Genomic DNA, 20,638 nt, shown 5'->3' on the forward strand with positions numbered 1-20,638 from the left:
TTTTACATGTTTTTTTTGTTGGGGTTTTTTTACAAATCTGTTTGTTTGTTTGTTTGTTTTGGGTTGGGTTTTTTTTTGTCTTTTTTTTAAGTTTGCAGGTCAGACAGGTCTTTGGGATCACTGAAGAAAGACCCTGCTTTGGCCAAGAGCAGGTTCTTTATTCTCCCCCTGGCTTGCTGTGCTGCAAAAGCCAGCACCACTTTTTTTTTTTTTTTTTGGTTTTTTTTTGTTTGTTTGTTTGTTTGTTTGTTTTTGTTTTTGTTTTTTTTTTTTGGTTTTCTTCTGCAATATAAGCAGAAGAGAGAAACTTTTTCTTCAGCTGTGTGCATTTTCATGCTGGCAGTGCACACTGAGCCCCCTATGCAGGGCTTGGCAGAGGGAGACACAGGTGGGACACGGTGGCAGCTGGGCAGCTCTTCTACCATGGGGTCACTCCGGGCATGGGGACAGGGCATGTTGGAGTGAGCCATGCCAGTCCCACAGGGACTGTTCTTCCTGCTTCTTGAAACCTCAGTACTGCCCTGTAATTTTGTCCCTGTGGATGCTGTGTAGTGGTGGTCTTTGGTTGCTGTCAGACTCTCTAGCCCTCTGCTATCCCCTTCTTGTGGCTTTCCTTTTTTAAAATTTTTCCCTCTTTTTTCACACACACCCCCTTTTTTTTTTTTTTTTTAAGGCTGGTTTCTCAGGAAATGGCAGAGACCATGTGATGGCTGGGTGCCTGTCTCCCCACAATAAAGCTGCTGAGCCTGGCACTGACATTCGCAGGGCTTGAGGGGGGGGAAGAAACCCTGAAGCTCTGGGTCCTCCAGGATTGTAGGTGTCTGTGAAGAGCCATGGTTGGGAAGGGGGGGATGAAGGACAGATCTGCTTCCATTTTGATCCCAGAGAAGGTAGCGTGCACTCAACCTCTGTATCAGACACTAGAGACTCATTGGATGTAGGAAAATGTGTCCTGCCCCTCATGTGCCTCCCTTCCCCCCCCAAACTTGCATTGTGATTTTTATGGCTGTGATGGAGAAGGGTTGTGCAAGTCACACTTGGGAGCGGGGGCCATGAATGGAGGCAAGAAGAGGGGTTCCTGAATTATGGCTGTGGAAGGAGCAAGGTAAGACACACACCCCAGCCCTCTGAATCTTCCTCCCATCCTTGTCTGAAGGCTCCCTTTTATCCTGCACTTCAGCTTTGCTGACTGAGGCTGCGCCAGGCAGTGCTCATGGCAGCAATGGGCTGAGCACCTGCGAGGGGCTGCGCTGGGCAGCAGGGAGGAGGGGACCCTCTGTCAGATCACCGTGAGTGGAGCAGTGACACCGCTCACTGCCCATCCCTGCCTGCAGTTCCTCACAAGATGGGACGTGTAGATTGAGCTCATACACCTGGCCGGAAGAGAGGTGGTGGCCCAAGCTCCTTGTTGCATGGCAGCTGAGATCCCACACACTCATTACAAACCCTGATTCTGCCCCTCCACCTCCCCAGGTCTTCCAGCCATTCTGTGAGGGCTATTTCATGTGCATAGGCAGCAGATCCTGCAGTGTCCCTGGCTCTGGCAAGTCAGTCTCCAGGGACAGAGGGACAAACTTGGTAAGCAGACCTTCCCCCCACAGCCGTGTTTAGTCTTCCTTTCACTTCCTGTACTTTGTGGCTCACGGGGAGGGCCTCATGAACCAAGGACTATCAGCAAGTGCTATGCTGCCAGCATCACCTCTCACTGCAGAGCAGCGTGCCTGCCCTGTCACCTTTTGGCTTTTAAGATTCCCCAAAGTAAGGAAATGCCTGGATTTTACCAGGATTGGAAAAGAAACACCCCCAAGCCCTAAACCCCACCCAACCCACAGGCTGGAAGTGATTTGTTGAGTGTGTCAGTTTGCCACCACCCCAGAAAGCCAGCAGTAGGAAGGGCCCTGGAGCAGCGGGCACAGTGAAATGATGCAATCCCTTGGTTTTTCAGTTTTTTGCTTTTGCAACAATGATTTCCTTTATTGTGAGTGCTTGTGCAAAACAGAGCAGGTACCTGCTAGGCATTAACACAAAACCACTAACAAAGCCCCCAGAAAAGCCAACAAAAGGAGAGCAGCCAGCACCGAAAGCATGCATTGGAGCAGGTGGGCCTGCTAAGGCTCCAAAAGCCATACAGGAGCAGATTTGGTGTCCCCAACATAGAAGACCTGGGTGCCTTACCGGGTCACATCACTGAGCTGGCTGTTTTATAAAGAAAGAGTGGCTGGTCTTGTTAAGCAAAGCTGAAAAAAATCACATCTCTTTCAGGAAAGCTTAGTTTTTGATACCTGGTGTGGCAGCACTGCAAATTCTTCCCTTTGCACCTCAGTAGGAGGGAAAGGACATCCCAAGGGGCTAGGAGAAACTCAAGCCTTGCCCACCAGCACACAAGCCTGAGAACTGGCCAGACCCTGCTCACCCAGGTGGTGGAATTTCACTATTTGTGGGGCAGCATGGGTTTTGCCCATAGTTACCTCCTGTCCCCCAGGCAACCGACACTTGCAGCTTATCACTTGTCAGCCTATGACTCAAGATTGATGGCAGCTGGGTGCCTGTGTGCTGCAGGCAGGCTTTTTGTTGAGATCAAACAATCACCCAGCTGGAGTGATTTTGAGTGATTTTGGATGGGAACACTGGATCCTTCTGCTGATTTCAGCCATGGTTGGACCTACCTTTCAGGCTGGTTGCAAGGGCTTATCAAGCCACATCTTAGGCACTGAATTTCACCTTTGGAGCAGCTGAATTACATTTACACCATTTGCTGCTCACTCTCCAACCTAAATTAGCAGTCTCCATCTTCCACTTCCCCCAGTGTAATGGAAAAATGACTTTTGGGAAACTCTTGTCTGCATGTTTCTGGCAGCTCTGCTCATACTGCAGCCAAGATACACTACCTGAGCTGCAGTCCTGTGTAGCTCTGAACTGTGCCCATCACCTGGAACCCCTTTTCTTCTTTGTGATGTCCTGTTAGGAAGGAATTTCTCCCCTCAGCAACTAGCTGAGCTAGAGGAACGGTTCTTCATGTTGCCTCCCTGCTTGCCTTACCTTTTCTGAAGGTCTGGCTGCTTTGGGAGAAACCTTAACTGAAGGGATTTCAACATCACAAGAGAAAACATCTCATGCTTTTCATCTCCTTTAACTGCAGAAGGCCAAATAGTCTTGAATGGTGGTCCAGTAACTTCATGATGTGGATAATCTTGTATGTTATAGCTCTGAAGGCTGATGTACTGCCAGCACTGGAGTGAAGGAGTGCTCTTAACAGAAGACTCAGAGCTTGCTGTGATGGTCCTAAAAGCAGTGAAAGTCTCTTAGATCAGCTGAAGCTATGGGACTACACTTAATGAAGCCCCAAGGTACCACCTCAGATCTCCCATCCCTCAAAGTCCTAGGACTAAGGCCCTTTGCACCTAAGTCCCTGATCCAAGGGCTTTTGTGTTGTGGGAAGTGCCCTCCTACCTTCTAGGTCCTCCCCCCTTTGCATGATGTGCTGCTCTGTTTTCTAACCAAAGGAAAATCCCAGGCAGAAGTCCACCACACCTGGGCTGGATATTTCTTTGAAGATGCCTGCAGTCTGGAAGCACTAGTTATCAGATGGATCTTGGCTGGGAGTTCCCTTTTATTTGTCAGGCAGCACCACTCCCACTGTGTCACTCTTCCTTATCTCAACCTGGACTTTGGACAGACTCATACTGCAGAAATCTAGGCGAGGAGGTGTTTATGAGGATGATTACCCACTTCAGTGAGCTCAGAGTTGACTGAAATGCAGCCCAAAAGCACCAGCAGAAACCAGCCCGGCTTGCTTTTCTCAAAATCAGAAAGCTTCACCCTGGTGGATCTCTTTGCATCCAAAACCTTGTGCTCCCAACCCTGTGACCCACATGGGTGCCAAGTCAGAGCAAGCAAGCAGTCAATGCCTGCCTTTAATTAAAGGTTTTAACCAGGCAGCCTGGCCAGAGAGGGCACATGCTGAGTTAGGTAATGGACCATTAATTCCCTGGCTCCACAGATAAACCAGCGTGCACTGCCGAGGAGTGGGGACAGTACAGCTTTCTGTCCCGGCACAGCTGGCAAGAACTCGCATTGGACCGGGCAGCCTGTAGCTGCCTGGGCTTCACTGGGCTGGCCAGAGAAAGCTCCCTCAGTTCTTACAGGAAAAGCAACACAAAGTGACTGACACATGCTGGGTTTCTTCTGCTCCCACTGCAAATATGAGATGTTTCCCAGGAAGCTCCCCAGCCCATGGAAACTCGGGGTTGAAACCTATAAGGCAGAGACCAGGTGCTGTCAGGCAGCGAGAGCCTGAACCTGGCTGACTGTCACTTAGTCGGGAGCAGACTGTAGGCCCAAGGAGGGCAGCACACTCTGCAGATGAACCTGGTTTCCCTTCCCATCTCCCTCTGCCTCCACCAGCCTGTTTCCCCAATTCTTTCTCTCCCAAGAGCAGCACAGGGGGTAGGTGCAGAAGGCATACCAGCTCCCCAAGCGCCAGCTTTACACAGGGCACCAGCATGCTCAGCCAGCAGCGCCAGCCCCGCTGCAGGAGGGATAATCCAGAGTCTGGAGAGGAATCAGTCACTGACCCAGGGGAGGGAAACCCCATTTATTTAGGCTATTGGAATTTGGCACGCACAGAACATATCACAGTAATGCACTGGAGGCTAAAGGTTTTGTTTTCGTGGGTTTTTTTTCTTTTTTTTTTTTTTTTTTTTTTTCTCTACAGACATACAGGAAAACTCTATGCAACTCCCATGTACACATTACACAAAGGAAACAGCTTTAATCAACCACTGGTGAAACATGGAAGCTTTTAAGATCTCTTTAGCTGGCACAGGAATGCTCTCTACCCCCCATACAAAAGGCATTTCAGGTCAAACTTTCTAGCAGGTGATATTTCCATGCATTTCTACAGAATTAAAGAAGCTAAAAGACAAAAAGCCCAGATCAAGCCATATTAGTCAGGCTGATTGGTTCTAGTTAAATCAACAGTAATTATGGTACCAAATGGACCAAGTGACCAAAGACTGGGGCTGAGAATACCACTTTTTAAGATGTGGCTCCTTCTCATTGTACTACCCATAACTGGAGATCTCTGATATAAGAATCTGCATTTGTTAAAGCCTCAGAAGCATCCGATCTACTAGTAAAGTGTGTATTAGTGAAACTAAGGTAGTTCTAAATTAAACTATCTCAACAGAAAAGCAGTTTTTATAGAATCACTCAGGCTGGAAAAGCCTTCAAGACACTTCTTAACAAGAAAATTAAACTTGCAGAACAAGTGAACCTTTAAATATTATTTTTGCACAGTGAGTTAAAAAGAGAGTGGATTAGGACTGTTTCTCAAGAAAACTGTCTATTTTATCTCTATTTTAACTTCATAATTAGCCTTTTTTAGTACTGATCCGCAACTGCAAGCACTCAGAATCTAACCCAGTTTTGGTGCCAACAGGTTGCTTTAGCCTAACTTTAACTACAAGTTTAAAGTTTTGTATTACGTGGTTACAGGGGAAAAGTTTTTGAGTTTGGCAGTTTGGCCAGTAGCCTCAAAAAGACCGTCTAAATTTTGCTGGTTACAATTTAGAAAAGTAAGAACAGGAACCAGATTGTTCTCATACCCCTTTTATCCCATGATATACTGCTGCACTGGACCAACATTTTTGGAAACCTTTAGTGTTAATCCATTGGGGACAGTATTGGGCTGGACAACCAATGCAAATATTAATACACCAAGATAAATCCTTAGATTTTATTTATTTAGGGTCATTTGTACATACGAGCTACATCTCCAAAATCTACTTTATTCTACAAGACAGCTTCCCTACAGTTAGTGAAACCCTTGCCTAGAATGGTTGCTTTACATAACTGATATATTAAAACATGGAATGCTTGTAGAGTTGTGGCACTGTATGACATCTACACGGGACTTCCTTCAAAAGCTACGACTAAGGAGCCTCCTAGCTTCTCAGCAATGCAAGCTCGGTTGAGGTCCTCTGGCCCATTTGCTTGGCATTCATGCTTTATGCCTAAAAAAAGAGGCAAAACACTCAATAATGCAGTATTTCAACATGCTGGTATCAAATAAACGTACTTGGTAGTAAGATTAGAAGAGGCAATCCAGTCACTCAAGCACCTAAGTCCTGAATTTGGATGTTTTTTCCCTGTTATGTAACAGGAAACATCTGGCTACATACCAAATATCAATTTAGAAATACCAAGGTGATAGTTTTGCTAGATCAGTGCTCAGACCGTCAGACTTTTCACTGAAGGCTCTCTCACAAGTGAAGCTCTCATTTCTAGTGCTACCATGGATATGGCAGCTGAGGGAGCTACATGGAAGCATGCTAAGATGGCTGACTTAGCTCCTGCTGGCTTTGGAGAGGTGGGTCAAAGAATCCACGTGAGAAACTGAGATGTAGAGACTAGAAAAGCTTTGCTAGTCTAAAGAATCAACAACACTTTCTGGTTTTGGAGAAAAAACCTGCCCAACCCAAGCATATTTTAAACACAAAAAAGCAGATTCTTTTCTTATTTCAAATTCCACACATGCAGCACACAACTGTCTCCCTGGGTACTTTCAATGCACTGGCGAGTTGTCCTGTCAGTGCTGCACAATGGTCCTGTCAGTCTTGCACTCTGCAAGTCTGTGTCCCAGCACAGCATGAGGAACTGAATGGGGGGGCAGGGGCAGCACTATCTGGCTGCGAGCCGTCACAATGACCGACCTAGCATGACATTTCTGAATGCTGCACCAAGGTGTTTATCCTTGGTGCCTGACAGACTTAACAGAACTTTGCTTCTCCACTTGGAATGCAATACCTTTTGCAATCAAAACAGCATCTCTAAATCAAAAGAATAAGTTAATTACTACTACTACAGGACAGTATGTTTATGATACTGTGTATATTGACGGAGACGGGGTCTAAAGTCCTCTGCTACAGAGGAAGCCCTGCACAAGATCCAGCTTGGTCTTATGCATCTAATAGTTTCTAGCCTGCATGGTGCAGATGGGCTGCTCTGTAGAGTACAGCTATTGTCACACATAGCAAAGCCTGCTCTTGTACTGAGCACAGTTCTAGCACTTCTAAAATGTAGAGACAGTGTTTTACATTTACAGCTCATTTTAGCTCTGTCACAGGCAGTTCACCTGCGGAGTTCTCATGTCTCAAAAAAAAAAACAAAACTCCACAAAAAAGCCAATTAGCAAGCAGTGAAGGCTTGTTGTTTAAGCATTCTAGGAGCACAACACAGCTAGAAGCATTAGTTGTATTACATACCCTGAAACTTCTTTTTGATTGCATCCTTGGAGCTTGCGTAGATCATCTTACTTTTGAGAGGTGCCTGTTCTGGTGCCCTAGCGGGATACACACAAAAAAGAAAATTACTGACATTTATTATCCAGCATAGACAGAACTACAGATTATAAGCAAGCAAAACTTCTCATGGCACAGAATAAAGGCATCAGGCTGTCTGGCTCACTTTAAGCCTGCCATCTTGCCAGCCACGGCTATACAAATGCTAAGAGATCTCACCCACAGAGCTTAGACCACATGTTAGGAATGAGCAAGTCAGGAAGATGGCTTACCACAAGAAAAACATCAGCTCTTCTTTTTTGGATTCCTTGGTCTCAAAGCTTGCATCATACAAGGCATAACGGCAATCCTTCTCGGGAAGCATCTGCACAAAGTGCTTGAAAGGGTCGGTAACTGTCACACCGACATCTCCCACCAGAATCTCTTTGCCTTCTTCCACAATAATGCACTTTTTGTCTGGACTGAGGCAGAAGATGACAGCCTTCTTCCTCTTCTTGATTTCCTCAGGTGTAGAGCACTTCCGCACTTTCATGTCATAGAAGATACGGCATACCTCATCAGCAACTTGTACTCCAGATGCCTGCAAAGACAAGAACAAAGATGTTAGAGGCTACCACCATGAATTTTCCCAAATAGATTCCCACGCTGCCTTAAATCCAAAGCTAGTAGGCAACTGATACTGGCAACAGTCACCAGTGGCCCGAGAGTTTTGTCAGAAAAGGTTGCATATCCTCTTTTCTCAGGCCAAGTAAAGTATCTGGAGTCTTGATGCTGCCCACAGCCAGCTGCCAAACCAAAACTATTCTGAAGCATGCACAATCCTACTTATGCTAGAGCATTGTTCTGGGGTAGTTTTACAGTAACATCCAAACCCTTGTCCTCCAAGATTCAGTTGCAGCAGATCCTTTAGCATTAAAGCAGCTTAATTTTGTTAACCATTTCAGGCTGGCTAGACAAACGAGTCCACAAGGATCTTCTGTTCAAAGTTTCTTAGCCATTTCTAGCATGCTTGCTAGCTGCTTTAGAAAAAGAGGTAAAACTTGGCCAAATGCCATTCCTGTCACATGGATTTGGTTTAGAGATCAAGAGAGATGTAGTGGAGTACTGGGACTGTAGTGGTACAGTTTTTAGCTGAACAAGCCAAATTCCAGCAGCTGCTCTGAAATCAGTGTTTTAAAGGGAAAACTTTCAAATCTAACAAAGTGTCTACTTCGCAGCAGCTCCTCCATTCAGGTTTTAAAGCAAGCTGCCCTTTTGACTTCCTTCCCTGATCCCAAAGCCTGATGGGAAAATCTAGTTATTAGCTGGCTGTAATAGGAGGTGCAAATGCAGCATTACCAATTTAATGTTTAAAGGCAGCTGCATAGAATAAAGAGGCCAAGACCTAGCAAGACTGACAATAAGCTGAACTGCATTTCTGGTCTGCTGCTTTTTTGGGAATACACACTCACACACACACACACACACACACACACACACACACACACACACAAAGAGGTGGTAGGGTAGAAGCATTTGTATCTGAATTTTGTCCTTAGGCTGCAGCAAAGGTAAGAGAGATTAAAAATAGCTGTGCAATAGTGAACACTGCAAATATGGGGAGCCATACTGGACAGTGGACCCTGCTGGAAGGACACTATGGCCAGAGCAGTAAAGACCAAATTGAAGCTCATACGACACACATCTATCTCTTCAAAACACTGCATTCAGTGTAAACAGCGAGATTCCTTTCTAACACTGCTACTACCCCTGGTAGTTTTTGTCTTCCAAATTCAAATGGCATTATCTTCAGATATGGCAGTTCATATCTCAGCAGGTCAATCTTACTCCTCCCTCTGTGTAAACTGCCATGAGTTGCTGTTCCAGGCACTCAGCAGCACTAAACAGTCAGGAAAAGCACTATGAGAGATACAACAACTAAGACTAAAGGTTGAAAGACTAAAGGTTGTCCTTCGTGTTGTTGTTCCTTAACCTCAGGCCCCAAACAAGTGCTTGATTTTAAATCTTGAGGGGGACATTGTACCTTGTCAGAACAGAAACATTCAAAAGAAACAGAGCCCACCTACAAGCCCAGGGAGATAAGTGGTGAAGAGCAACTGCTTAATGCCACCTTTCAAACAGGTTGTCCTTGAGAGATGGTTACAGATTGGGCATCTACTTAATATGTACTTTTTAAAGCCTTGACCAATGCCTACTGCGCAGGACCTCACATGAGCCCAAACTTTCCTTTTTCTGTCAACATCTCTCCTTGTGAAACTTCTAGTGGCTGGCATGGCTAAAGCAGGTAGAATCTATTACCATGGGGTTCAGCATTTGGATCTCCCCAGTGCTGGTGACACAAAAACAGAGCAATTTCATACAGCAGTGAATCTGAGACAGCAGCTTTTCTCTGGCATGGGGAACAGTGCTCTTTAGGGGTTTGCTCAAATACAAAGGAACCTCCCTCTATATTTACAACGCATGGCTTGTCTAATAAGGATAATCTATGAACAATCCCTTGCACTTACTTTGGGACAGGAGAACAGGGAATATGTGCCTTAGCTAGCTGGCAGGCAGCCACTCTTCTGCAGATCTCCAGTAAGGCAAGGAAAGGACAGAAAGCCTATTCCAGAATAAATTTGAGCAAAAGTACAAACATCAGTTCAAAATTACTCATTCCTATGTCACCTCCTCCATAGAGGGAGACACGTGATTGAGAACTAATGAGGAATGAAGGTCTTTCTCCACCCATGCCTGTGGTAGGTGTAGGCCAGGAGCTCTCGGGGAAGACTCTAAATAATACAAGGTTGTCCTAATAAAGCAAACAGTGCAGCAACTACAACTATTGCGTCATTCACCAAGCGCAGGCCCACAGCAAACTCAAGCAAACCTGTTTCTTCCCTGAGGTTTGTCTTCTAACTAATGGTAGCTCAGTAGCTGACAACAGGTGTTAAGACAGTTTCAGTCCATCAGATCCTCAGTATTCCAAGTAGAAAATGCTCAGAAAGCCTAAACTAGTGTGGCAATGAGCCTAGCAATCACATGAAGCTGTGCATGTCACCCAGCTCTACCTTTGTCAATTCTTATCTTTGCTCCAAGACCACAACAACTAATATCTCATCACCAATTCCTGTTCCCAAGAAGTTAACTTTGAAAGATGAGGTTAATGCTCAGCAGAGCCAGAAGGAAGCAGCAGCAATGGAGCTTCAGGTTGATGCAAACTGTGCAGTCGAGCACAGAAACAACTTTCCAAGTTGGGAGACAAGTAGTTTCCTTATAAAGAAACTGAGCACTGCTGGCAAGTCAGTTCAGATTCCAAAAATGTTGAGAGTATTTAGTCTGGAAACTCAAAATTCACTGTTTAACTGCAGCTGATAACTGGAAGTGATCGGGAGCTAAAGGAACAATAGTAAGAACTGTATTTTTTAGCTTTCCAAAGAAAAAGGCTGTTGGTAGCTGGTGCTACTCCTTTTCACAACTGCTGTATAACTCCAGGATGCATCACACAGGCTGACATTAGCACCCATTATATTGCTAGGGACAATGCAAGTTTGTTCCATCTGAGAAATCTCTTTAGCTGTGTCACAGTATGGGTTGAAATGAACCCATAAACTCTCAGTGCAACAATTACTTCCAAAAAAGATCTAGTTTTGTAACTGTAGGACTCCTTCCTTAACCTTGGGACTGTACAGACTCAACTGGCTTCATAAACATACTTAAAAAGGAAAAACCCCAAACCTCAGGCTGCTTTTGTTCTAAGTTGGTTGCAACTATCCTGTGTAAGGCAGCAACAGGATGACTGTTAAGAGCAGTGGAGGAGAAATGCCACACTCCTAAATACATGTCCTCAGATGGCATTTTAACTGTATCTCTGCTGATCTGTCCACAGGAATATCTGGTGAGAAGCCTCCACCCCACCACTAATAACAGAATAAACATTTATTTGTTAGTCTGGATTTTCTCTCCTTGGACCAGTATCGCACTTGCTCAGAGGATTCAGTATAACACTTCACTATTATTTTGTGCATTCTGGCTTGAACACTGCAGGGCTATGACAGCCTGGTTCTGTTCCTTTCTCAGCAGGAATGCAGTTACCCAACCCTGGACTGGTTCACAGGTGGCTGTTCATCCAGCAGGTACTTGGGGGGGATGCAAAACCATCCGTTGATGACATTTTGTTGCAGGGGACAGATAAGCCCTGTTAACACAGTCAACTCAAAACCACTCTTGGGACACAACTGCAGAGAAAAGGTTACATTTAAGTAGCCAACCCGTTTCTATAGGCATCGAAGACTTTAGCTGCAGGGGCCTGTTAGCCTCCCTGAAACAAGGCAGCAGCAAGGAGGCAAACCACCTAATTTTCAGATGTGAAAATGATGCCAGTACAGTATATGCAAGAAGAAATTCAGGCAAGAATGGAGAGATTAAGGTTCTCTTAGGGAGTCACCAAAAGGAGTTCCTCACCAGTGCCTCTGTGCAACTATTGCTATAGTGGCATGTCTTGCAGGCAGCATTGCCTCATCTATTATTCTGGAGCACTTATACCAGTATCCCCATTGTGTTTTCATATAGACTGCTGTAGGCACATGAGGTAATGGTTGCATTAAACGCCTTGTCAGCATGCACTGCAGTAACACAGCAGCTCTTATTCCCCACACAAAGCCACCCTTCCTGCTTTAAGTGCAAAGCACTGCAGAAGTCTTGTAAGGGCAGAATGCTGTCCCTACATAGGGCAGTCCAAAGAGAGACCCTTCTGTCTTCCAGGCTTCTAACTGCAATTGTTGTCCCCAGCTGCCTTTCCTATTGGCTTCCAATATTTTGCATCCATTACCAAGTCAGCTACAACTGAAATTCAAGCTAAACAGGACTTTTGGGTGATATAATGGAGGGGGATGACTGAAAAATAATCCAAAGCTTTCTCAAAAAAATCCCCACATACAGAAAGCCAAGAGCTTTTTTATCAGGAGCAAGACACATGCCAGATGCCTGATAAACAGGATTTATAGCAAGCCCGCATTAAAATGCAACTTCGACACAATGAAGTTTGCCTCCTCTTTTGTTATGAAGTGCTGTGAACTCCAGTATTCTCCTTGAATATTTAAAATATTTTATTTAAGAAGTCTTTGTTCCTTCCTCAAGTGTACGACATTTAAAAAGACCTCGCCTTAGTTTAAAGAATTAGATTTGTTTGTAAATATTAACTAATTTACAGTGTGGGTTTTCTTCCTTGTGAACAAAAATCTAAGAGCTCTCCATACTGGTTACTTACAGAGACATTTCAAGACCCAATTTTTTACTTATTTTGTTTGGGAACCATGCACACACGTTGAGTAGCTATGGATGGTACACAGTGGTGTACACAAGTGGAAACTTTTGCTCCTTGGAAAAGCATCATCATTTTTTCCAGAATTTCATACCAAAATCTTAAAGTATGCCTTGTGTAATTGCAAACGCAGAGATTTGAGAACACCTGTGCTCCCACATTTGCTAATCACATTACTGCCATACATTTGTTTCTCTGTTTCTTCAGCAAACACCTTGTTTCCCCTGTGTTTGGCATGCCATCCCTCCCCATCTACCTTCAAATTCCCCTACCACTGCCAGAACTGCCTATGTAACCATGTGGCATTTCCATCTGACTCAGTAATGTGTCATAGTACATTTCTGTGACCAATATTTTTTCAATTAAACCTATTACCAGACAACTGTTCTTGGACAGCAGCCTATATAAAGCTGCCCCTTACATAGCTACACAATATCCTGGGACATCATCAGCACTGAGACCTTGATGGGAAAACCAAGCCATGTTAGCTGTGAGAGCACTGAGCAGACAGTGAGGGTCACATAGCCTGCCTGCATCTAACAGACAGAAGATTCTGCCAAATCAGGCCTCTGAGAAGATGTCAGCTGTGGTTGACAAGCTGACTGAAAGCATGGCTGGTTAAAAACACAAGGATCTTAAATATTGCTTTGCTTTTAATTTGTTATGTGAGCACCCAAAAAAACCATTGGATATTATCACCCCTACTTTAACAAGTAGGAAAGGAGGCAATGCATGGAGACACTGGTTTAACTTCACCCAAAATTCTGCACCAGCATGGCAACACCAGTGACTGCCCAAGTCCCAAGAGGCCCATGTCCTCTGCTACCTACAGCCAGGCAGTCAGACACTTCCATTTACCCCAGGCAGATTATCCATCTGAAAGTCCAAAGCTTCAATTCAGATCTGAAGCATGACAGGAAACATAACTAACTGCCACTTTACTGCTGTTGTGTAAGAGGCCATTATTTGCACACCATAAACCAGTGAGATGTAGAGAGTTATTTGCATATTACATGTAGGCAGATCTCACCAGCCAGACTCAAGGTTTTTACTTTGCATTATTTGGTCCTCTTTTTTTTTTTTGGGGGGGGGGGGGGGGGAAATGGGGGAGGAACCAAAACTCCATTCAATTTTTTTTCCCTAAGAAAAAAAGTTACTGACTAAACATGGAAAGATGAGTAAGAAAGCAATTATTTAAAAAAGCAGGAAAAAAAAAGTCCCCTCTGTATTCCTGGAGGCTATATCCCCAACTTTCAGCCAAACAGGAAATCATCACCTTTTCCGAGTTACCATACAGTTCACTCCTGAACTGCAGTAACACTATCAAGGTAGGCAGAACAAGTAATACCCACAAAAGGCAATTCCAGCAACACTGATGAAAAAAACAGGAACTGGGGTAGCCATTAGCAGGACCAAAGTTTCAAGCAGCATGCATTTCTGTGTTGAAATGCATGCTTTTTAAGGTAACGTGGGTGTAAGCTGGTATGCAACGGGACCCTTGCAGAAAAGTAAAGCTTCCTAGAAACACATTCATCACAGAAATCAGCTATTATAAGCCCAAGCGTGTGCAAGATTTTTCTTGTGGCCCTCCAGGAATCTACAGCAATCTAAAGCTCAAACCTCACCATTAAGAACAGGCCTTGAAGGCCTGCTTTGGGCATCCCAGATATGCATTACTGATGAACCCTTTTGAGATTGCTGTGAATACTGAATAGTCAGGCAAGCAAAAGGCTCTAAACAGCTTTATATACAAGTTCTGTCTGTCTGCAGGCTCTCCCACATGAGACCGCTTAGGTCGGCCCTTGCTCCCAGCAGGAGCCTCTTGATAGTGATATTCTGACAAGGCAAGAAGGAACACGCCAGACACCCACACTACTAATTGTCAGGAGGCTGTCATCTTGTACATGAGGCATATGTACTTTGTAATTACACAGATTTGGGAACTGTATTGACTAACAACCAAGAAAAATAATTTGCACGGTCCTCCAAAGACTCACCTAATCCAGTAGCAAAGAAACTGAACCTCGTGGAAAGACACAAAAGCAGAAAATCCAATGGTCTTTTGATACCAACTGATGCCCTCCTGCTGGCATTATTGTACTTAGCCAGAAGGCCTACACTCCTTGCCCAAAAGCAAATTCATTTCCAGCAATGGGAAAGCATCTTAAAACAGCCAACCTATTCCCTGTTCCAAAAAGGAGACCACTATGAGAAACAGTAGTTTTGACTGACTAGGGCATTCTCTGGTTGTGAAGCAAGATGAAGCCTGACACAGCAAGCAGTCACTCTAAACTAGGTTTGCATACTGCAGAGGTGGTAGCCAGCTTGTTCAGACAAGCCTATTTTAAACAGGAGCTGCTAGTCTCATCAGACTTTTAGCAGCCTCATCTGCAACTCCTATTAGCTCTGCTCCACACTGCAGACCAGCCACAGATGCTTCAACTTGGGTGCTGGAGGAAACAAGGAGATGAGTAGTACATCCTGTCTGCTGGATCTACACAGACTGAAAGTTTATTTATTAGATTACACCACACACTCAAGAAAGTAATGGTAAAAACTATAGAGAAGGCCTTGATACATAACACCTCTGCTAAAGGCAAACTGCTTAAATGTGTGTGTTGCTGGACAAGTGCTTGAACATGACTCGAGCAAAAACAGGACTGCAGTTAAAACTGTATGAGCAAATAATTCAAGTGAATTTGTCAGTCTTGATAGCCTGAGTTAAACATGCATGCAAATTTTTAGCGTAGGCACACAAAACAAAAAGCGAACTACCATGAAGCATAATAATTGGCCTATTTTATCCCATTTATGAAAGAAGACCCCTAGCATTTTTTTCTGAAAGCCAAACAAAACAGGCAAGTCAGTGCGTGTGCATTTCATACATTTTTCTGTTTCCAGTATCATATATTAGATATAATGCTTCCAGCACTGTATCTTCTCTGTGCAGACAAAAACCTCCCAAGCCCTTGCGGCAAACACCTTAAAATTTAAGCTTCTTCGAGCGCTCTCCGCAAAAACGTGCTTGTTAGAAACAGCGTTTTCCTTCCGCCGGTTTTGCTTCCTCCTCCTCCTCCCCCCCCCCCCTCCTCTTTGTCTGCTACCAGGATTGCTGACTCCAGCCGGGCTTGATTAAGGGCGCCCTGGCCCCGAGGGGCTGCGCACCGGGGCCTTGGCTGGCGGCAGGACGGGTGCTCCTCTCCGCCACACCGCTCCACCGAGAAGCCACTGCCTTTTTCTAGGCCAGGCCCAAAACCCCTCGCCTTTGGGGAAGATGGCTCCCGCCCTGGGCCGGCCGTCGGGGCGGATGAGGCCGAGGCCGCGCTTCCTCCCGAGCGGGGCAGCCCCCCGGCCCCGGGGGTGGCTCACCCCTCCCCATAGCCTTTATGCCAGGCTACGATCTACATACGCCCCTTGCAGCCCCACGCATGTGGGGAAGCCGCCGCCACCACCTCCCCCCGCCTCCTCCGGCCGCGCCCTGCGGCACAGGGAGGGGCTGCGGATCGCCCCGCGGCGGCGGCCGCCGAGTCTTGCCCCCCCCCCCCCCCCCCTCCCCAGCCCCCCCTCTGGCTCTTCCCGCCTCGCTCGCTCTCCTCAACGCCCACCCCCCCTTCCCGGGCGAAATGGACGCGCCCGCCCATAGCGCCTGTATGCGGCGCGGAACGTACCATCGCCTCACGAGGGGAACACAGAGGGGCAAGGGCAGTTCCATTGCCTTACAAGGGGGGAGCAGCGCTCCGCCGCCTCATGGCGGGACTGTGGGGGGGGAGAGAAACGAAGAAGGGGGGGAGGGGAAAGAGGAGGAGAACGGATCCGCCGCCTCTGGTTCAGAGACGAACAGAAAGGCGCGGGAGAATAAAGGAGGAAGAAAGCGGGGTGTGCCGCCAGGCACGGTGGTGGCTGGAGCACAGGCCGGGATGCAGCGGGCGGACAGTACCAACCGCTCCGCTCCCCTCCCCTCCCCCCTTTCCCCAGGGATGAAGGCAGAAGAGGGTGGGGGTGGTGGGGAAGGAAGAAGCCTAACAGTCCGCGCCTCCCCGGTGTCCCGGCGGCGCCCGGCTCCCTACCATGGTGTCGACGGAGCGCGGTGCTGCAGCTTCTGCTCCCCTCGGATGCTGGGCGCGGCGCGGGCTTCAGCAGCAGGAAGGGAAGCGGTGAGGGCGCGAGCCGGGCGGAAACGCTGCCGACGTCACGGCCGCCGTGCCCGGAGGAGGAAGCGGTTGCTATGGTGGGAGCCCTGCGTGGCAACGCCCCGCTCCCCCCCCCAAAAAAAACTCCCCGCCAGGCTCCCCGCGCACGCGTGTGCCCGCCGGCACCCGAGTGGGGCGGGGGGGGAGGTGGGGACCCCGCGCACCCACAGCACAACCCCCCCCGCCCCCCATGCACACACCACCCGCCCGTTCTCGCTGAGGGGGTGGGCTGTCCAATCACAGGGGGAGCTGTCGGGTGATTGACGGCCTCCAACTGCCGCTCGGCCAATGGCGGCGGTCCCTGGGCGAGGCGGGGCGGGATTACCTGCCCCAAGGTGTGCGGCGGGGGGGGAGGGAGGAGCTGAGGACGGAGTTGGGGGCTGAGGGAGTCGGGGGAGTAAAGGCGGGGAGCAGCTGGGCAGGTGCTGGGGCGTGCGAAGAGAGAACTGGTGTTGCTGGGAGGGGGGTTGAAAGGGGCTGAGGGGGCTGGGGGGGGTTACCGGGGGGTGGTCTTGGGCCTGGGGCAAACAGGGGTGCAGGCCGCGGCGGGGGTGAGGGGGAGGCGGCCTGACAGAGTAGATGGGGGCGAGCGATCAGAAGAGCTGGCGATGAGGAAGTATGGGGCTTTTCTTTCTCTCTCTCTCTCTCCCTCCCTTCCTTCCCTCCCTCCCCCTTTTTTTTTTTTTTTTTTTTTTTTTTTTTTAGGGGTTTTTTTAATACCTACTTTGGTGCGATCTCAGTCAGGCTCTCCTGATTGGCTCAGACCGCTCGGGCTGTCTGTGTGCTGCAGGAAACCCTGTGCATTTCTTCCCAGCAGCAGCGGCAGCAGCAGCTCTAACACTCGCAGATCCAGCAGCAGCAGCCACAGCCACTGCCGCGTCCCCGCATGAATCAGAGCAGCCTCTGTTTCAGGTGGCTGAAACAACGAAGGGCTTGTCCTCGGGACAAAGCGGACCGCTGAGAAAATTCTGCTGCCGAGACTGGAGAAGTCTCGGAGAAGCTGCTGTTCTGTGTTTATCACAATACTGCTCACTCTGAAATGCTACGAAAATATTGTTTCTGTAATGTTTCTGGGCAATGACGCTCGGATGTTTTGTAATTAGACTACAGAAGCACCTCCTAATGTTAAAAAATCTGCAGAAGGTTAGGTTTCATCACTGGATCCAGACTGCAGTAATGTTCCTGGCTTGAATCGATGAGCCAAAAGCCCCTGGCATCAAGCTTATTTATTGAGTCTCTGTGTGTGCTTGTAAGCAAAAAACCAAAACCAAGGCTCAACTGCATGTTTTCTGGGTTGGGTTATGAGGCAGTGGTAAATCATACCAGGTTATATCTTGCATGAAACTTCTATACTAAGGTATAAGCCATACCTTACAGTTTTCATCCATAGTGCTATTCTAATTAAGGATGTTACATCCTCCCAGCACACCCCGGTAAATGCCTTTTTTATTTGCTGCCGTGCCTGTTCACATTAAGTAGAGCCCACTGAAAGGCTGAAGATCAATGTATTGAAAATGCAGTTCTGTTGCATTACAGTCTTGTGTTGTGTGCCTTATGCTGGCCAGGGTTCCCTTGTGCATGAGCATTTGCATTAGCAAACTAGCAAAAGACCTGCAGGTACAACTTAGACTTAAATTGGGCTGGGTGGATAGTTCTTCGTTAGGCTCTTTTCAGATTTAATCAAGGAATGGTTAAATTGGGGTAAAAGTCTTAGCTGACTTCAGAAGTAATAGCAAGAATTGAGTGGGGACACGTTTGGTTTTTGTTTCTTTTAAACATACAGTTCTAAACCAAGGCAGATAAGATGTTCATGTAGTAGTAACGCTGCAGCCCTACCTTTCTCTATCTCTTCAGATAACGTTTCTCTGGACAACTTGCTTTTTTCTTGGCTTTCTGCCCTGGCTGGTAGCCTGGCAGCAGTGCGTGCTGCGTGGATGGGAGAGCAATCAAGGTGGGCACTGTTTGGTGATGGGGGCCTTCCTACACAGTGCTATAGCAGACCTCTATCTCTGGTGGCAAGTAAAGACTTGGGGCAGCTGTGCTCCATGGTCTTAATTGATGTGTGTAATTTGTTATAATTCAAAATTTCCTCTTCATAGACGGGTTTTGCTATGAAAGAGGGGTAGAGAAGTAAGATGTCCTGGGCAGGAGGAGGTGATGTAAGGCCATGAGAATAGGACTGGGGCTGTTCCATGTTGTATACTTATAAGGGAAAATGAGGAACTGGCCTGTTGGCTCAGTCTGTTTCAAGAGGCCTTGTGTTTTTGGAAACACTGCAGTGGTCTGAGAAGTTGTCTAACTAATAAGGAAGGTCTCTCTCATTCTTTTCTGTCTCATGGGAAAGATGTGCTTGCCCTGGTGGGGCACTGACTGAGAACCATGATGGCTTTTTGAAAGGTTTAATTCCCCAAAAGACAAAATAGCATCACCTGGTGAGGCACAAACACAGTGGCTGTGGTTGTTTGAGAGGCAGTAGCTGTGCACCAAGATGCACTGACAAGTGTGTGGCTTCATGGTGATGCCAGCCTGCCTTCCCATATGGCTTGCTTAATGGACTCTGTGTGCTGCACCAGCTCAGGCACTGGGAGATGCAGCTCTGCACTGGGAGCTGCCTGCCAGTGATAAGCAGTACATATGTCATAGTTTGGGAACCCCTGGTGTAGGTAAAGCCTGTCCTGCAGCTCATGTATGGGAAAGGGAATGTTTTCCCAGTCCTACGCTGCTCCCTCACAGCCTGCTCCTCACGTGCTTGTGACCTTAAGCATCACCCCAACCATTTGCAGCGCTGTGGTTTTCCTCAGAAAGGGCTTGCAGCAGGGTCCTTGTGCAGCTATGTAGTGGTCATCTTGGTGCCTGGGCTGAGGAGAAGCTCCCTCTTTTGGGGACGGCAGGAGGGAATTTTTGGTCCTGCTTTTTATGAACTCCCATTTCATCAGCCTGCCCTTTTGACTGGACAGGGACGTGGGGCAGAGGTGAGGAAGTTGTGGTGTATTGCCACACTGACACTAACCCTCTCATGGCTTACTGCTCTGCTACTGCACACCCTATTTTAGGGCCAGCTGCTGTGGTAATGTGTAAGTGAGCTTCTTGGTGTGAGTTTTACCCCTTTGCCCCCAGGGTATCCATGCAATACAAGGATGTTATGAAGAAAGAAGAGAACACTGTGGATTGCTACAACACGGTGGAGATGGAGGGTTTTTTTACTAGCTTCACTGCTTTTCAGCATTGAATAAGCTTTGTCCTTTTTTCTTAGCATTATTGCTATAAATAAGCTAGGCTGAAACCTCAAGCTGGATGTTTGAAAGTACCATCTCAAAAAGCGAATCCTTCCTCTTGTAGGCCAAATGGCATTTGCAATTAACTTTTACCCTCACCAAAAAAAAAAAAAAAAAAAAAAAAAGTCATTTCCCACCCATGCGGGAGCTCAAGAAATTTCAGCAATCCTTAGCTGTTGGTGAGCTTTGGCTTTTGGCTCCTGTCTGAAGCACTGGTGTGGATTGCAGCCAACAAGCCTCCCCCCAGTGAGCACTGCTTCAGAACCCAGCATGGTCAATATTAAAAGTTGCCCAAGGATCCCCGTTTGCAGATGAGACCCTGCATCAGCAGAAACCAAAGATCAATACATCCACCTCACTGACTTTCTAGCATCTGAGATGGTGACTACTTGCTTACTTTATACGCCTCAGCTATTTGAACTCCCCCTCCCGTCCTCCAAGCTACTGACTCATTTCCTCCTCTAAAACCTTCCTTTTTTAGCCTTTCGCTCTGAAGTATTTGGTGGCTGTTTTGAGCTGCCTGCTCCATGCCTTACTTAGGCAAACTCCTACACGACAGCCCTGCAAGAT

General features: G+C 47.1%; 1 protein-coding gene across 1 annotated transcript; it reads right to left on the reverse strand.

Moving 5' to 3' along the window:
* Positions 1-5,723: 5,723 nt before the first annotated feature.
* Positions 5,724-17,084, reverse strand: DSTN (destrin, actin depolymerizing factor). Its single transcript, XM_071739927.1, has 4 exons — positions 16,671-17,084; positions 7,574-7,881; positions 7,266-7,342; positions 5,724-6,014 (listed from the first exon to the last, which is right to left on the reverse strand). The coding sequence occupies exons 1-4, from the start codon at positions 16,671-16,673 to the stop codon at positions 5,905-5,907; spliced, it is 498 nt and encodes a 165-aa protein (XP_071596028.1). The 5' UTR covers positions 16,674-17,084; the 3' UTR covers positions 5,724-5,904.
* Between the last annotated feature and the right edge of the window lie 3,554 nt (positions 17,085-20,638).

Source organism: Heliangelus exortis, chromosome 3, assembly GCF_036169615.1.
Source record: "Heliangelus exortis chromosome 3, bHelExo1.hap1, whole genome shotgun sequence".
NCBI classification, from domain to species: domain Eukaryota; kingdom Metazoa; phylum Chordata; class Aves; order Apodiformes; family Trochilidae; genus Heliangelus; species Heliangelus exortis.